This window comes from Alligator sinensis, unplaced genomic scaffold (assembly GCF_000455745.1).
Source record: "Alligator sinensis unplaced genomic scaffold, ASM45574v1 scaffold442_1, whole genome shotgun sequence".
Taxonomy (NCBI): Eukaryota; Metazoa; Chordata; order Crocodylia; family Alligatoridae; genus Alligator; species Alligator sinensis.
This window is the reverse complement of record NW_005841829.1, coordinates 3,071,704-3,087,774: the sequence shown is the minus strand read 5'-3', so window position 1 is coordinate 3,087,774 and position 16,071 is coordinate 3,071,704. Positions and strand designations below refer to the sequence as shown.

Below are 16,071 nucleotides of genomic sequence, written 5' to 3'. Positions count from 1 at the left end.
CGTGTGGCTACCTATCCCTACTCGGGGCAGCCCTGCATGGGCTGTGAGTGGCTACAGCAGGGAGCACGGGGTGGGGAATGGGCCGTTTTTCCCTGCGCTCAGCACTAGCTCCTTCCCTGCTGGTGAGCAGGGGGTCGGGGCTGCATGCTGCCCCCTCGCCTGTACTGCAGGGCTGGATGGGCTCTGGGAGCGAGCAGGTGTGGGAGTCAGTAGGAGCACGGGGCCAGCGGGGCCCAGAGCGGGGCGGCAGGAGTAAAGCCTGTGTCCTACTCTGGGCCCCTCCAGTGCTGGCCCTGAGACATTGGTCCCAAGACATTAGGACATTGGTCCCAAGACAGTGACCAGGGGGCAGGGCACCTGTCAAGGGGCAGGGCTACCCATGTGGACCTGAACAACTTGCCAAAACTGGGTGAGCGGCCCTCTGCCCAGAATAATAGCCCACCTCTGGGATAGACTGTAGTTTGCAGAGAGACATAAGAAATTTATTCTTGGAGAGAGATTCAAACATGGATGACGGAATACAATTGGGATTTGCTGAGCATATAAGAGCTACATTAGAGTTGCAACTAGTACTTTTCCAAAGGCTATCTACCACACATTCAGATGAACAAAACTAACCAAACAGTGTGTAATAACACTTTAGGATGACTATGGCTGATGTTGCTTAGTGAACACCTGTTCTCTTTTAGCGGGTATAGAGAGAACATTTGAATCATTCCAAGATTAAGTCACCAATTAGGAATCAATTCACAGATGTCTCTGGACAGAAGTGTCCCACGTGTACACTGTTAAGGGTTCTAAGTAGAGTCCTCACCTTTTAGGGATTGCATTGCTGCCCAAATGTCACGGGGGGTGGTAGAATACCCAGACTATCATGCATTCCAGGGGTCAGTGCCCAGAGTTTTCCTTAGGATTCCCCCAGAGGGGTAGGGGGCTGCAGTGGAAGCAGTTGCCAGATGCTGGGGAGTTCTGTGGCCCCCTGCTCGTGCTTCCTAGGGGTGTGGGTGTTCTGCAGAGGGTGAGGAAAACTTAATGGTTAATGAGCTAATTTACTTCTCATTGAGCATAGAATTGACAGCCATTCTGTTCTGTTAAGTGCTTATTGTGCATTGGCTCTGCTTTCCCTCCTCTTCCCCCCCCCCAGTAGTTGACAGGCACAACTTGGCTCTGGATTTAGGACCCAGATGCCTTGTTCTCGGGGTCAGTCCGATCACGACACTTCCATTTGATAATAGGCAAATTTATTGATACACTGTGATAACAGAAAAGAAACAATACCAACAATTCTATATACTACCAACCCTAGGACTGTCATTAGAGTCAGGATACATCTGGCTGTTATGCAGACTTTACTCTGAGACTTTCTCTTAGGTGTCAGCATGTCAGCAGCCTGGAGGTGGGATGCTGAGGCTCACACTCCCCCAGTGTGGTGGATGAGAGGCTGGTGGTGTGCCCTCTGTCCATGGTGGCCTCAGAGACCCCTCCCATGGCTGAGGGGGACCCTTTTGAGGGACTCTGAACCTGGGCTGCTTCTTGGAGCCCCTCTTGGGGAGGAGGACAGGGAGGAGGGACCCTTTGTTACTCTCAAGTCTTTGCTTTTGTATTTTCCTTCACTCCTGATGTCTCTTGATCTGTGGCTGTCACTGGTTGGTCCCTCTCTGTGGTCGTCACACTGTCCGCATAGCTTATCATATGCACATCCTTCCCAAAACAGGAATCTTAAGCCCCCCTCGTTGACCTCGCAAGCTGGTGCCACCCTATCTCTTGTTATGGAACAGTGTGATACATACCCCTAGTATCTCAGACTGTGTCCTTGTTTGTTAGACAGCCTGTCTGCTTTGAAGGCTATGTGAAACTGTGTGAGAGACTCAAGCTTTTAGAAATCAGTTAATCTCTGCTGCCCATCCTGAACCTCTAAATACCATTTTCAAGCCATCAACAACAACCCTCCTGTCACAAGCAGGGGGACCACAAAGTTTTGTCTGTCTCCACTCTCCAGGTTCCCTGTCCAAGGGTCCTATCAGGGAAGTGAAGCTGACAGAGGCTTTCTTCTTCCCCATCTCTGTGGACTATGGTCTCTGTGGGCAAATAGCTCTTGGGACAGTAGAGTATTGTATCCCAGAGGAGCCCTGTTGTCCTGCATGAGTTTCAGAGGAGGGGTGAGGAGTGGTGGTGCAGTTTGAGCTGCTTGGGGACTGATTGCACACTAGGCACAGAATACTCTGTATCTGCACATAATATTTAATTGGCTCAGGGAGCACCAGTTCAAAATAGTACTTGATTTTTCTGGTGTGCTTTTGAAATGTTCCAGGAAGTTTAAGCTGGTTCAAAGTGGCCTTTTTGTGGTGTGAAGTCTATTTAGGATGTTCAAAGTGTTACATCCACATCTTAGCTGTCCCAAATGCATCAACCCTTTACATAATCTAGCTGATGTTTCTTGGATTGACAGAGGACAATTTTCTTAAGTCACTGCAATTCATCTGGCCCGGTGGCATGGGCTGCATGTGGTGCACTGCTGGACCAGCCTTGACTTTGGCATACCCTGATCCAGACTGGCCCTCCTGCCCACCTGGAGAGCTTGTCTGTTGTGGGCACCACTTGCAGTGTATGTCCTGGATAGACTTCCTGTGTTGTGTGCAACACCTATGACACCAGGTTCAGCTCACATGCCAGACTGGCTCTGCATGCCTTACGTAGCGCATGGGGTTGGGCTGAGACCCATGGTCCAGATCGTAGGGGTCCACACAGGCAGAATCTGGCCTTACGTTTGATGCCCCTGATCTATTGCATTTGTGCTAACTACAAGGCTTTACTGTCTTAATTTAAATTCAGAAGGCAAAGCCCATACACAGCTCAAATCAGCTGTTTGCTTAAGCTTGTTTGGCTTTCACTGCCATTTTCATTTAAGATTTAAAGTTCATTAACTTACTTTAGCTCTGTGGGCAAAGTTTCCCTGAAGTGGCTTTCCAGTTTCTTTTCCTGACTGTAGTGTTTTGTTACTTCTAATCATGTTTGATTCAGAAAATAGAATGCTAAAAATACAGCAGAAAAACATAAAACTTTAATTTTCTTTCTGAATTAATATTTTCCTGATAGTTTTGATTTTATTATAAAATGCAGTGATAATAACTGAAGAAGTGGGCAGAAATTTTAGCTGGTCAGTTTGTAGCAGTAAAAATTGTCCTTAAATTAGAACTGCATCTCAGATACCTCTCAGCTTTGTATGGGCTGAAGAGAGGATGAATGCCTGTCATCTGAAGAACTGGATTCAATATTTATTACCAATTTCTCATTTATACCATTTCTCTTTGAAATATTAAAGCCTTGAACTGATACTTGCTTCTATAAATCTTCAGCCAGGTTACACCAATATGTTAGATTATGCCCTTATCTGTTGGCCTATATGAAGGTTAGTGTGCAACTCCAGCAGCAATCCAGGGAAGAAAATTTGAAAAAAAAACAGAGGAAGTCTCTAACCCTCTTCCAGCCCTTTCTTGGGTATAGATTACAAGCTCTTCTCTCATATGCCAGCTCTACTTACTTGCATTTGGCTATATGGAGCCAAGTCTGCACTGATTCCTGCATTCTCTCACCTCTTAGCTCCATGCTCCTATAGAGAAATAAAAACTTTCTGTCCATTCAGGCTCTATGCTTGGAATAAAAAAGCCAGTTAAGGGTGCATCTCTGTATGTTGAAGGGTCTTTCCAATTCTAGATCACAAGTCAGGCCTCCCATAATTTAAATCATGAGACTTTAAAAAAATGTTTTTATTTGCCTTCTAGTTCCTGAGCTGCTAGGGGTGCACTGAGTTCATAATTCCAAACTTATCTCATCAACAGTGTATGTTACAAGCTTGCATTAAAAATTAAATAAATATTCTCACATAGCCATTTACTTCCAGAAGAGGAGACTTCAAGAAGAAAAAAACCCACAAATAATGTCTGTTTTAGCATAAAATGATTTGAGTGAACATCATTGTTACTCCCCTGGCTAATGTCTTATATAAATCTGGGACATGAACTGGCCCAAACTTGTTATAGACGGTTGTCTTGGATAGTTATCCTGCTGCCCCTGTTGAGTATGCCTCATAATATTGCTTCTGATGGCAAAAATCCCAGTAAGCACTTGAGATACGATAAATGCATTTCAGGTTTTATTGGAGAGATCAGTTAGAAATGAGGCTGATTATGAAAGGAGAAATGTTATTGTCATAAAATGTAAACCTTTATAATCTTCGAGGAAAAAAATGCTGAAAATATTTAACAATTTGGGAAATTCCATCAACTTTTCCTGTCATGTAATGTTTAAAGAACACTTCAGAGTGTGGTGGCTTATGTTTACTCTGGGATAATGTTTGTTGCTCTTGTGTTAGCATGTGATTTCTATTAAGCTAATTACTTCCAAATATTTTATTATACTTTGCAAAATGCTTTGTTAAGTCAGAAATATGATAATGCCATCAAGTTAAAGATATTAGTATCTTATAGAGCGCTTCTTTGTCAATTTTAAATACATTTTTCTTCTAGTCTGTTTTACATCACTACATTTTAAGACATGCAGATGGTACTTCCAATAGATTCAAGCTGCAATTTTTTTTTTCATTCCAAGTTCTTAAAGTGTAATAACATTGTCAGGTTTGACCTAGAAACCACTATACAAAGCCCAAGCAAAAGTCTCTGTTATGTAACTAATGCCCATCTGCAATGATAAGGAGGAGACAGTCTTAGATAAAGGAGGCTTGAAAACAAAAGCAGAATCAGAGGACTAGGGCACAGAGCTGATTTGAATATTGAGAATCACACCCCTGGGTGGGGAGAAAGTATGCTAATGAAACATACATGTATGGAAATGAGATACATAGCTAAAACACAGGTATAGAGACATGCTCAGTAAAGAACTCCTTGCGTCACTCCCTTATAACCAATTAGCAAACAAGAATGCTTATGAAGGTCCAATACTCCTGTATAAAAGATGCTTAGAATTAAAAATCTGTGTGCTTGTTACGTGAAATTATTCCGCTTGCACCTTGTATTGCTAGCAATAAATCTTTATACTTTCACCCCTGGTATCTTTATTGGCTTTTGCATACTGGGCACGATCCCAGACTTGAGCTGGGGCTCAACAACATGAGCATCTGGATTTTTTTCTTTACTTGCTCTAAGCAGTTCTCTGGAATGACATGAACCTGATTATTTGTGGGTGGCTTTGACATTTTCCTAGCCAGGATATGGATTGAAATCAGTTTGGAATCTTTTTTTCTAACATCTGGGCTTATATGTTATATGGTCAGTACTAAAGCAATGAATCCCTTAGAAACCCTTGTCATAATAGCAGTAAAAGAGCTACTTTTTAATAAAACAGCACATCAAAATGCTACTCAGCATAGCTCACAAAGACACTCTCATGAACCCAGAGGGACAGCCTTCCATCTTCAGCTCCCTCTGTGCAAAAATGAAGTTCATTTCCTACCTGTGGGGACTTTTTGCCATCTTGTACCATCTGTACTTTTCACAGAGCCTGATGAGGGGACTTTGACCCCGAAAGCTTGCAGAAAAGGACAGTTTTCTTGCAATTTCCCAGTTGGTCTAATAAAAGGTATCATTTTGGAACCAAGAGTTCTAGTTTTTTGTATAATAACAATAAAGTATTCATATCGTCGTTCTCACTTTTTTCTCAAATGAAACTAAGTTTTCATTGTTTAAACATGGCCATTGTTTTAATGGGGGAGAATGATGCCCCAAAATATTGCTATAAATGAGTGGTTTCCAACCCTGGATCATGACTCAGATGAGGGTTGCGGGGGCAATGCTGGTGGTGCCACATGGAAAAGACAAGCTGCGACATGTACCGGGACCTCCCCCACTTCCGTCTCTGGGCCGCTGCCACCACCGCACTCCGCTTCCAGTGGGGGGGCACAGGGGAAAAAAGGTTGGGAACTGCTGCTGTAGATCTTAATGCTACTTTAAATTTTATAAAAACTGTAACCTTAGCATAAATTTTAGTATGAAAGCGTTAGCCTGGCAGTAGTGTAAATGTGAAATGTTTTATCAGGTCATTTTCTTTATCAGGTTCAAAAGTGGCCACTTCTCCATTTAATTTAATTTAATTTAATTTAATTTAATTTAATATAATATAATATAATTTGTTGTCTTGGCCTTTGACCTGGCGGAACTCTCTCTCTAGGTTGACAGGATAATTAAAGTATGATACTGCACCTCCACTTCATAGTTTCATAGTTGATAGGGTTGGAAGGGACCTGAGGAGATCATCTAGTCTGACCCCCTACCGTGGCAGGAAAGAGTACTGGGGTCAAACAACCCCGGCCAGATGTCCAGCCTTTTTTTTTAAGACCCCCAGGGTAGTAGCCAGCACCACTTCTTTTGGAAGTTGGTTCCAGGTCCTAGCTACGCTGACAGTGAAATAGCGCTTCCTAATGTCTAGCCTGAAACTACCCTCCGCTAGCTTGTGTCCTTTGTTTCTTGTAACTCCCGGGAGTGCTTGGGGGAACAGGGACTCTCCCAGTGCCTGCTGGTCCCCCCTGACTAGTTTGTAAATAACCAGTGTCGCATAGAGGGGGAGGATCACCTCCTTGGACCTACTTGAGATGCATCTGTGGATGCGCGACAAGGTACGGTTAGCCTTTCTGACCGCGTCCCGGCTTTGTCGGCCCATGTTCATTGCAGCATCAATGATGACTCCAAGATCCTTTTCGGTCTTGACATTGTCGAGAAGGGAGTTCCCCAGCCTGTAGGTGTGCCGCTGGTTCTTCCTCCCCAGGTGCATTACCCTGCACTTGTCAGTGTTGAACCTCATCTTGTTCTCATCGGCCCACCCTGTAGCCTGTCAATTGTGACTCCAAGATCCCTCTCTGCCTCCGAGCTGCTGAGAAGGACACTCCCCAACCTATAGGTGTTTAGCTTTACAACAAAACTATTTCAGCCATTTTCTGTTATTTTGAGTCTAGCTGAGTTTGGGACCAGTCCAGCCAAGCATTTTTCCTGGCTACCTGTGAAACCAGGGGCATTTCTGACATTTTGGGGATTGCCAAGTAATAGAGATGCCCTAAGAATATCTCCTGTGCAAAGGATTGTAATGGTGGTGACCTCCAGTCTGTGGATTTGTTTGATGACAGGTTAAAGTGACATTGCAACTACTTTGATCAGAGGACCTATCCTTGCATTTTCAGTAAAACATGGCCTGGGTTTGTTTTGCTCTAGCAAATGAATTCAGCCATTTTTACCAATCTGTACAAATTTGGCGCTCCCAGTGTACTTTGTAAGGGTTACATATATGCCACAAAACTGCTGTCACTTCTCAGGTGGGATGAAACAGCTGTTCTGCATGTGTAATGCTGAAACAGTTATCAGATTAGAAAGCAAAGATTAATGTCAGAAATGTTGAGGAATTGTAGTTACGGTTTACCTTTTTTCCAGTTTCCCTGATTGCTGTTGTATGCAATATCCAAGTTTCCAAGGACTTTGGATATTTGATTTAAGATTAAAAATTGAAAAGGACTGCATTGCACACAATGTCATTATCTATAGCTGATAATTTGGCCTAGATATATAAGCCATATCTTTCAAACTTGGTTGCCTAAAATAAGATACCTAACTCCATATAGAAAACTTAATAAATTAGGTTTATTTGCAGAGGTGTGGGTCACCCGCAACTCTCACCAACTTGGAGGGTTTAAACACCTGACAGATGGAAAATTTCTCAGAAAAAGCAACTTTGGCATAAGTTAACACTTTACCTTGGCTTTAGTAACAACTGTTTAATTGTGGTCCTGGATGGTGTTTTTTTTGTTTTGTTTGTTTTTTAACTAGTAACAGGAATAAAACTATAAAACTTGTTGTTCTCTTCTGATGACGTGTCACTAGTATGCCTGAAAAATCTACATCTACTTGGTTTGGGTGGTGGTGTTTTGATGTGATGATGCTGTATATAGCTTACTTGTAATATCCTTATTGTCTTTTAAATTTAGATGGAAGAAGGAAGTAAAAATGTGCGCCTGGGAACACTAATTGCTTTGCTAGTAGAAGAAGGACAGGACTGGAAACAGTTTGAAATACCAGCAGACATTGGTAGTGATATACCTTCTCAGGCTCCACAAGCACCTGCACCTCCTCCCACTTCAGGAGACCCTGTGATTCCAGCCACTAGCAAAATGGAACCTCCGCCTGGAAAATTGCAGTGAGTCTCTATATCGGCATGAACCAATGTTTTCATTGGTCCCACAGTTGGGGCCGCATTCGTCCCTTGTGTAACTCTTATGAAATTAGTGATCTTGATAAATTGTGCTGTCTTGTATCTAAAGCTGAATTATTGTTTGAGACCTTCTTACAACTTTGTCTGATTTATTTAGACCTTGCTATGCAGGCAAGTCTCTTTGCTATACCATATAGTATGAACTTAAAATGATATAGTTACACAGACATAATTCTCAGTGTGGCTGCTTTTTTAGTCTCATCGGAGTTCTTTTGCCACTTTAGCTCATGTCACATGGGAGAGATTTTAAACTAAGATGAAAAACAAGTGTTCCAATACTAAAATAAGTGTGTCCACATTAGAGTGGATATGTTAGTAGACTATAACCCACTTTCTCTAATCTGTATGAAATGGTGTCACACAGAATAACTTCTTTTTGTTTTCTTAGTAGGTGGGTGTGAAACATTCAAGACTATTGACATAAGGAATGTGCCCGTCATTAAATGAATGCAAATTTGTAAGGACAGCTTGGTAATAATCAGTATAAATATCTTGAATAGAAAATTAGTTTACCACAGCAAGACAGTGCAAGTATTGGCTGTCTATAAATCATTGATTTAGTTAGTTTAATAGAAGTTGTCTACAAAATTGCAGCAGTACTTTTGAATCATCTTTTTTCATAAATCTATAATGCTTTTTTATATATTGTAAGAAGATCCTGGCTATGGGCTGCTGGTGGTTGTATACTTTATTATAACTGGACAGAGTACTGTGTCCAACTGATTGATTGCTGTGTGGAGCTAAGACTTGTTAAATATAGACTGTTAGAGAAATAAAACTTCTTGGTAGTGTGGTTAGTCAGTAAACAATTCTGTGGCTTTATGGTTCCTTGCCTAATTGCATGCCAGATTTGTTTATATACTTTTGCTACTAGCCTTCAGGCTGTCCTAACTCAGCCAGGGAAGCCATGTGAAAATCACTAATTGAGGTCATTATTTGCATGCTTGCTAGAGTAGGAGGATGTTCAGAATACCCACAAGGATTAAGTCAAGAGTTTTTTCAAACAGAAGAATGTAAGAATGCAACCTGTTTTAGTGAAGGTCCTAATTGCAAATGTGAGATAATTGATTTGAAACAATGAACAGCAATTGTGATTTATATTTCATATATAATCCCAAGCATATAATGTTTGAGAAGTAAGTACATTTGACCATGTAAAGCAGAAAATACACCAATGGTATTTGAGAGACACACCACCTTATTTCTTCTAAATGGCCTAGAGGAGATAGCTGTCCTGTCATTAAACTTGAGATGATCTCTAGCTTTGGCTTTTTGAACCTTTGGGATCCCCAGAAACTGATGTAATTTAGTACAGTCTCACCGATTTGGTGCAGAGACCAGCCATACGTATTGCTGCCCTGGGGTCAGTGGAGTACAGTGAGCTTTGAGCTTCGTGTTCTACTCACTGACTTGCAGTGTCCTTCCCCAGCTGCTACTGAAGATCTGAATTATAGCATGTTGGTTACAGTAGCTCTTGAGAGACTTTTACATGTTAATCTAAGATGATTATTTAGATTATATATTTTTATTTTAGGATTCGTTTAAGTCCTGCTGCCCGTAACATTCTGGAGACACATGGACTTGACCCAAGCAATGAAACTTCATCTGGACCTCGAGGAATCTTCACTAAAGAGTACGTATAAACCTACTGCAATCCTGTAATTAAACCAATCCTTCTATTAATTTCCTTGTTTTAACCTAGCCCAAATTTCATTATGGTTTTTATATTACATGGTTATTCTTTTTCTTTTTTTCATTTTTGTCCTTTCCTTGGAGGAATTCACAAGTTGAAAGACCAAGGGAGAGGATATTGGAAGCTGTGTGTGTGTGTGTGTGTGTGTGTGTGTGTGTGTGTGTGCGCGCGCGCGCGTGTGTGTGTGTGGGGGGGGGGTGGGGGGGTTGATGCAAAATGACTGTATTTTTGTCTGTTTGATTCCAGAGACGTGGACTGTCTGGCTGTGGAAGCAGCTGGAGGAGACTGTAGCCCTTGTAGTGCTCTCCATCGCAACCCTTTAAGTGGCTGACTGTCCCCAAACTGAGCTGTAACCTAGTGTTGGGCAGCTGCCCATTCAGCCACAGAGGCAAGCAGTTTTATGAGGAGTTTGAAGTTCCTGTTTACACTCCCAGGCCACATCCAGATGTACGTGGATGTTTGGTTCCCCGGGGACAGCTAGCGGTGGTGCACCTTGTGCTGCCACTATTTGTCCCCCCGACACGCCTGTGCCATGTGTACTCTGGCACATAGCAAGTTACTTCTGGGGTCAGCAGCCTTACCTAGAGTCCTGGGGGCCTCCCAGGGCTGCAGCAGCAGTAATCCTGCTGTATGGAGCCTGGCCAGAAGTGGAGTGTGGCTCTGACCACCCAGACTGGCTTTGGGTGGCATACCATGTGCACCATTATGCTTTTTTTTTCTGCTGTGTTTTTTTGGACACCTTGATATTCAGGGGTTAAAAAACCCTCTGTGCTGCTCCCTTCCAGCACAGAGAGCAACTGAACATGCAGTTTGTGGTACCACATACTGCATGGCTGTGCTCATCTAGGCATGACCCCAGTGGTCGTTGCTGACCTTAGCAGGCACAGTAGTTCATCTGTGGGGTATTCTAGAATCTATTTTATTGTCCTTCTGGAGAGATTGGCCATCATTTGAAAGTGTAGTATCTGCAAGGGACCATTCTATCCATGGCAGTATGGAATCAGCTGATTCTGGAACTGATCACCATTTGTGGATCAGGAACTTTTGGCAGGATGCACTACCAAGTGTGTATGTGTTTGTGTTCTCAAAATGCCATACAGGGGAGGATTTCCTGCAGAAAAGCTGATTTTGTTTTGGATACATTTGTTCCCTATCTAGTCAGACATCTAAGAGTACTGGTTAAAAGTCTGTTGATCTTATATGTTGGCTCTGCACAGTTTAAAATGTTATATTTAAGACAAGTTTAAGTTTAAAGTTGAATACAGTAAGTGCCAAACTGTGAAAGAAAATATTACTTTCCCTAGCCTCTGTTTCCTATGTTGATTTGGATGAAATGGGAAGCAAGAGGGATGGTGTATCATTTCTAATAGCAGTGCATTATTAGAAATTCTTTTAAATGATATATGCGGGCCGGGAGCAACCCGAGCCCTTTTCCGTGCTGCACGCGGGCTGTGGCCAGCAGCCCGGGCATGCTGGATCGGAGAGGGAGGGCGACGAGCTGGAATTAGGCACAAATGCTTAGCGGTAGTTTTAAAGATTGTTTACTTACACCGAGATGGCAGTGGTGTAGGCTGGAAAACTTGCTTGAGTTGCGGTTACAGACACAGACGACACGGACGATCATGTGGAGTTTGCTAGGCTCCACGGAACAGAGCTCCGGATGCTCTGGGTGAACGCACCACCAAAATCGAAATCGGAGATACGTCTTATAAAATTTGTGATCGAAGACGGGAAGAGGTGGGCGATGGATCAGGTCGCCAAGCTCCTCTGAATCTCACACAGGGTCCCTATTACCCTGCCGTGTATCCAGAGTCCCCACAAGATGGATGTGGAGTCCTGTTCGGCTTGGGCGGAAACTGCTCAAGCCTCTTATACGGCTAACAGGCCAATCGCTAGCCGCCACGTGGGAATAATTTAAACTTAGCCAATAGCGGGGAACGAATTTGCATACCAGTGGCGGGAACTCTTTTGCACCGTGCATTCCTCTTGCAACACGAGCAATGCACTCTGCAAAAGAAGCTGCAGGAAGGTGGGAAACTCGTCCCTGCACCGGGGTTTTCCTCTGTAACAGGAAACTCTCCCGTGCAATGAAGCTGCCACTTGGCGGGGATAATTCTGGTGCCGAAGCACACACAAAATTATGCCTTTGGGTCATGACATGATATAATAGTAATTTATGGTGTGTAACTAGTCTATGGCAGGTGGAAACCCTCTGGGAGTCTGAGCTATCTAATTAACATTCTATAATAGTCATGGAGATGTACCACAGATTTTTCTTGGAAGATAATTATTACAACTACAGAAATATCCTTCTTTAAAACTTATTTCTTCTGTACAGAAAAAGTTGACTTTGAAATATTTTAAAGATACAGCCTGCTGTTTTTATTTAATGAAAACGATTTCAAATACTTAGATCCTACTATCATATATTATTTGAAAATAAATGTTTGTAGTTATTTGTAGACACGCATTTCATTGTTTAGATCTAATCTTGCACGTTCACATGAAACTGAAGTCTGCAAAATACATGCCATCTGCAGGGGGTAAGTAATTCTGGCCTCTCTATCAAGGTAAAATAATAGGTGAACAATACAGCTTGCTTATGTTTTTATAAGCGAGTTGATTAGCAGTCATTATTGGTTACCATGGAACTTAGGCAAATATTAAAACATCTACCTTTCTTGTTCATTAAAAATATTTTTTCTACCCACGAGCTATCTTAAAAATAATATATACCTTTAAAACTTAAGACAGCTCCAGGAGAGGGTTTAACCCTGACAGATTTACTCTGTATTTTAATTGGTTGTTTTAGCAGACTAAAAAATCTTTTTTCCCTTGGATCTACAGACATGTTGTCTTGATTCCCTATTTTTTCTTTTTTTGTTGTTGAAACTTGTAAGTTGATATGAAAGACAAAATACTGTTCATCTATTTGTGTGTGTATAATTGTAATGATAATCACAGTTAAAAAAAAGAAAAGTAAATTTATAAATATCTAGATGTGTTTGGTAAGGTCTAGTTATTTGGAATGTGTGTGCGTGCGTGCATGTGTGTGCCCTAAGCTCTGTCTGTGCTCAGCAATTCCAAATAACTAGACCTTACCAAACGTATATAAATAGATATCTAACTTGTAAGTTGATATGAAAGACAAAATACTCTTCATCTTATATATATGTGTGTGTGTGTGTGTATGTAAAGATATTTATATCTATATATATCTGTATAGTTAGATAGCTATATAAAAGAGATCTATATAGGTTGATATTTCTCTCTGTGTATATATAGGTAGAGATATCTTTTTATATAAAAAGATGAAGAATATTTTGTCTTTCATATCAACTTACAAGTTTTTTACACGCGCGCGCGCGCGCACACACACACACACACACACACACACACACACACACACACACGGTAAGGTGTAGTTATTTGGAACTGCTGAGCACAGACAGAGCTTAGGACATGCACATGAAGGCACACATACAGGTTCCAAATAACTAGACCGTACCAAACATATCTAGATATTTATACATTTATTTTTCTTTCTTTTTTTTTTAAATTTTGACTATCATTACAATTATTCCTGGGGTGGGGGACGACGACGGGGAATTCATTTCCCCCCACCCCTGGCCTTCCACCACAACAGACTTAACAGCTGTACGCAGCTCTCCAAGAATCTGGGCTGTGCTCCTTGCTGCCTCTGTGCTGTGTTGTGGGGGCGTGTGTGCATGGGCATTTATCAGCCAAATTATTGGCCACATTAGGCTGATTTCTGACAACAGTCAATTTTCTTTATATCGGTGCCAATCCAATATTGGACTGATGTATCAATGCACCTCTACTTATGACATGATTAACTTATTAATTGCACCATAAATAATAACTGTTGCATGCTCTGGCAATAATGCGACAAGACAAGAAGTGAACCATAAAAGGTTCCATAGCTGATGGGCTTCCTGTTCATTGGAAATTTAAAATCTACATGGTGCAGTCTTATGCAGGGCTGCACCTCATGGCTGTCAGCCTGCTGGAGTGCAGGAAGCCCATTACCTTTTGGTCTTTCTGTGCACTGTCAAATTGAGAAGGCACCAGGAGAAGCATAGCATCAGGGACTAGTCCACAATACCACCATTCCTTTATTGCCCTTTGAATATACAGATCAGTGGGAACCCTGGAATCAGGGACTTATTCCCAGTGTCGTGCTCCCCACCTGACAAATCCTTCCTGCATTTGTGGCATGGCAGGATGTGTGGTGATTTTTGGGATCCAGGATAAAATTTGTTCAATTCAATCATGCAATTAAATGAACACCTGTCAGGGGCCTTTGTTTTTCTGTGTCAGTTTTGTTCATCTGTAAAGTGTGGAGCTCTGTATAGATTAATTATTGTTTGTAAAATACTCTTGAGACCTATTATGAAAGTTATCATAATAGTGGAAGAGTGAATAAAACAACAAAATTGAATAGAAACCAAAATGAGCATTCAGTGTAAATCTCAATTTAAAAAATGATAGATGCCATAATTCAGTACCTTTTAATTATTGCTGGACAATAGCAATGTTTAACTTAATTTATAAGCTACACTTTGATAAGTAGCTACACATTCTTCATGCAAAACACAGAGAAAGTGACTACATTTTAAAGAAGCTGTGACTTCTAAATGAAAGTAAACACATAAATTGCACCTTTGGTTTTACCTTATTATTGTTTATTACTCTTATTAAGCACTTATGTATTGCTGTAAAAGTATCCAAAAACTAACAACGCACAGAAACCAGCTGCAGACACAATAGTATTTTATAGCATGAAAATGAAGCTGTTAAAAACCTATTTCAGCTTCAGTCTCAGTATCTGTTTTAATAAAATGCTTACTAATGATACAACATCCTTTATAAACTTTTTATTTATTACAGATTTTGTAAATACCTATTATTCTGATGGTTGGTTTCGGGACCAGGATTTTCACTGGGATGATTGTCAGCTCTAGTCTGAGACTTGTGGGGTAGGGGATGAACTAAAGAGCTTCCCCACCAGGATCTTTAAACCCCAGATCTGGCCAGACTGCTGGGTGCAGGTGATCAAGGCTCCCAGTAAGAGAACTGAAGGACTTTAAAGCCAGAGCCACCCCTTTAAAGCCAGGACTATCAGATGTGGGGTTTTGACAATCAGCTGTTAGATTCAGGGCTGCCTGGGAACCAAGAACTGGACCTAGGGCTGTGCCGGCTGGGGCTGACAATCAGCTGACTATTGGCCCTGCATGTGGGGCTGCCGTACCCGACTTTCAGTTTATCATAATCTCATGCACCACCCTGGTCTGGCAAGTAGTAATGGTGCAACTGGTACATTACTGGAGGTGTAGTTTTTGGGATTGGGCATCAGATCCCATTGCACCATTAAATAAACATGTGCCAGAGACCTGAGATTTTAGCTAAGGGGTGTGAGGTTTTTTTTTTCTTCCTCCAACTACACTCTGTGATGGAAGCTTCAATTGTATGCTTATTTTCCTTAAATTGGTCTCGGGTGTCAGGGGAGGGGTAATGATAGCTGACAGTTTTCTTCCTTGTACATATTCTGATTAGCAGAGTGAAGCATTGTATATCTACTATAATTTTTCATGGTAAGCTCTGCACCAACAAGTTCAATCTTTATCTTTCTTGTAATGGATTGATTCCCATCAAAAACAAGCACAGTTGGTGCCTCTTCTGCCTGTGGAGAACCACATTCCCAGTAAATGCTGTGTGCACCAGTTTTTCTGCTTGAGGACTTATGCTTGGCTTATGTAACATCTATGAGAAGACTAATCCGTATAGGTTTATCTGTAGAAAAATCTCTATCAGAATAAGCTAGTTTGTGTCTGTTTTCCCTCAAGCTCGTGCCTGTGTTCATTCTACTCCAGTAAGCTGAACTACTTTAAACTACAAAGAGATGTGGGGTTTTTTAGTTTCTTCCTGGATAGTTCATGAATAGCACTGGGCCTACTTCACACAGTCACTATCTGTATAGCATTCCCTTAAGACAGGTATATGAAAAATATGGCCCGCGGGCTGGATCCAGGCCACAAGCTGATTGGATTCGGCCTGCAAGCAGATGCCCACCAATTAATTATATCCAG

At 41.8% G+C, this 16,071-nt stretch overlaps 1 protein-coding gene across 2 annotated transcripts in view; it reads left to right on the top strand.

The window, feature by feature from the left end:
• The window catches only part of PDHX (pyruvate dehydrogenase complex component X), a 122,938-nt gene that overhangs the window by 49,432 nt on the left and 57,435 nt on the right, over positions 1–16,071 (top strand). For both annotated transcript variants that reach the window (XM_025213258.1, XM_025213731.1), the window contains exons 4-5: positions 7,985–8,193; positions 9,803–9,901. In XM_025213258.1, the coding sequence (XP_025069043.1) occupies positions 7,985–8,193; positions 9,803–9,901 (308 nt within the window). The remainder of the gene's footprint in view (positions 1–7,984; positions 8,194–9,802; positions 9,902–16,071) is intronic.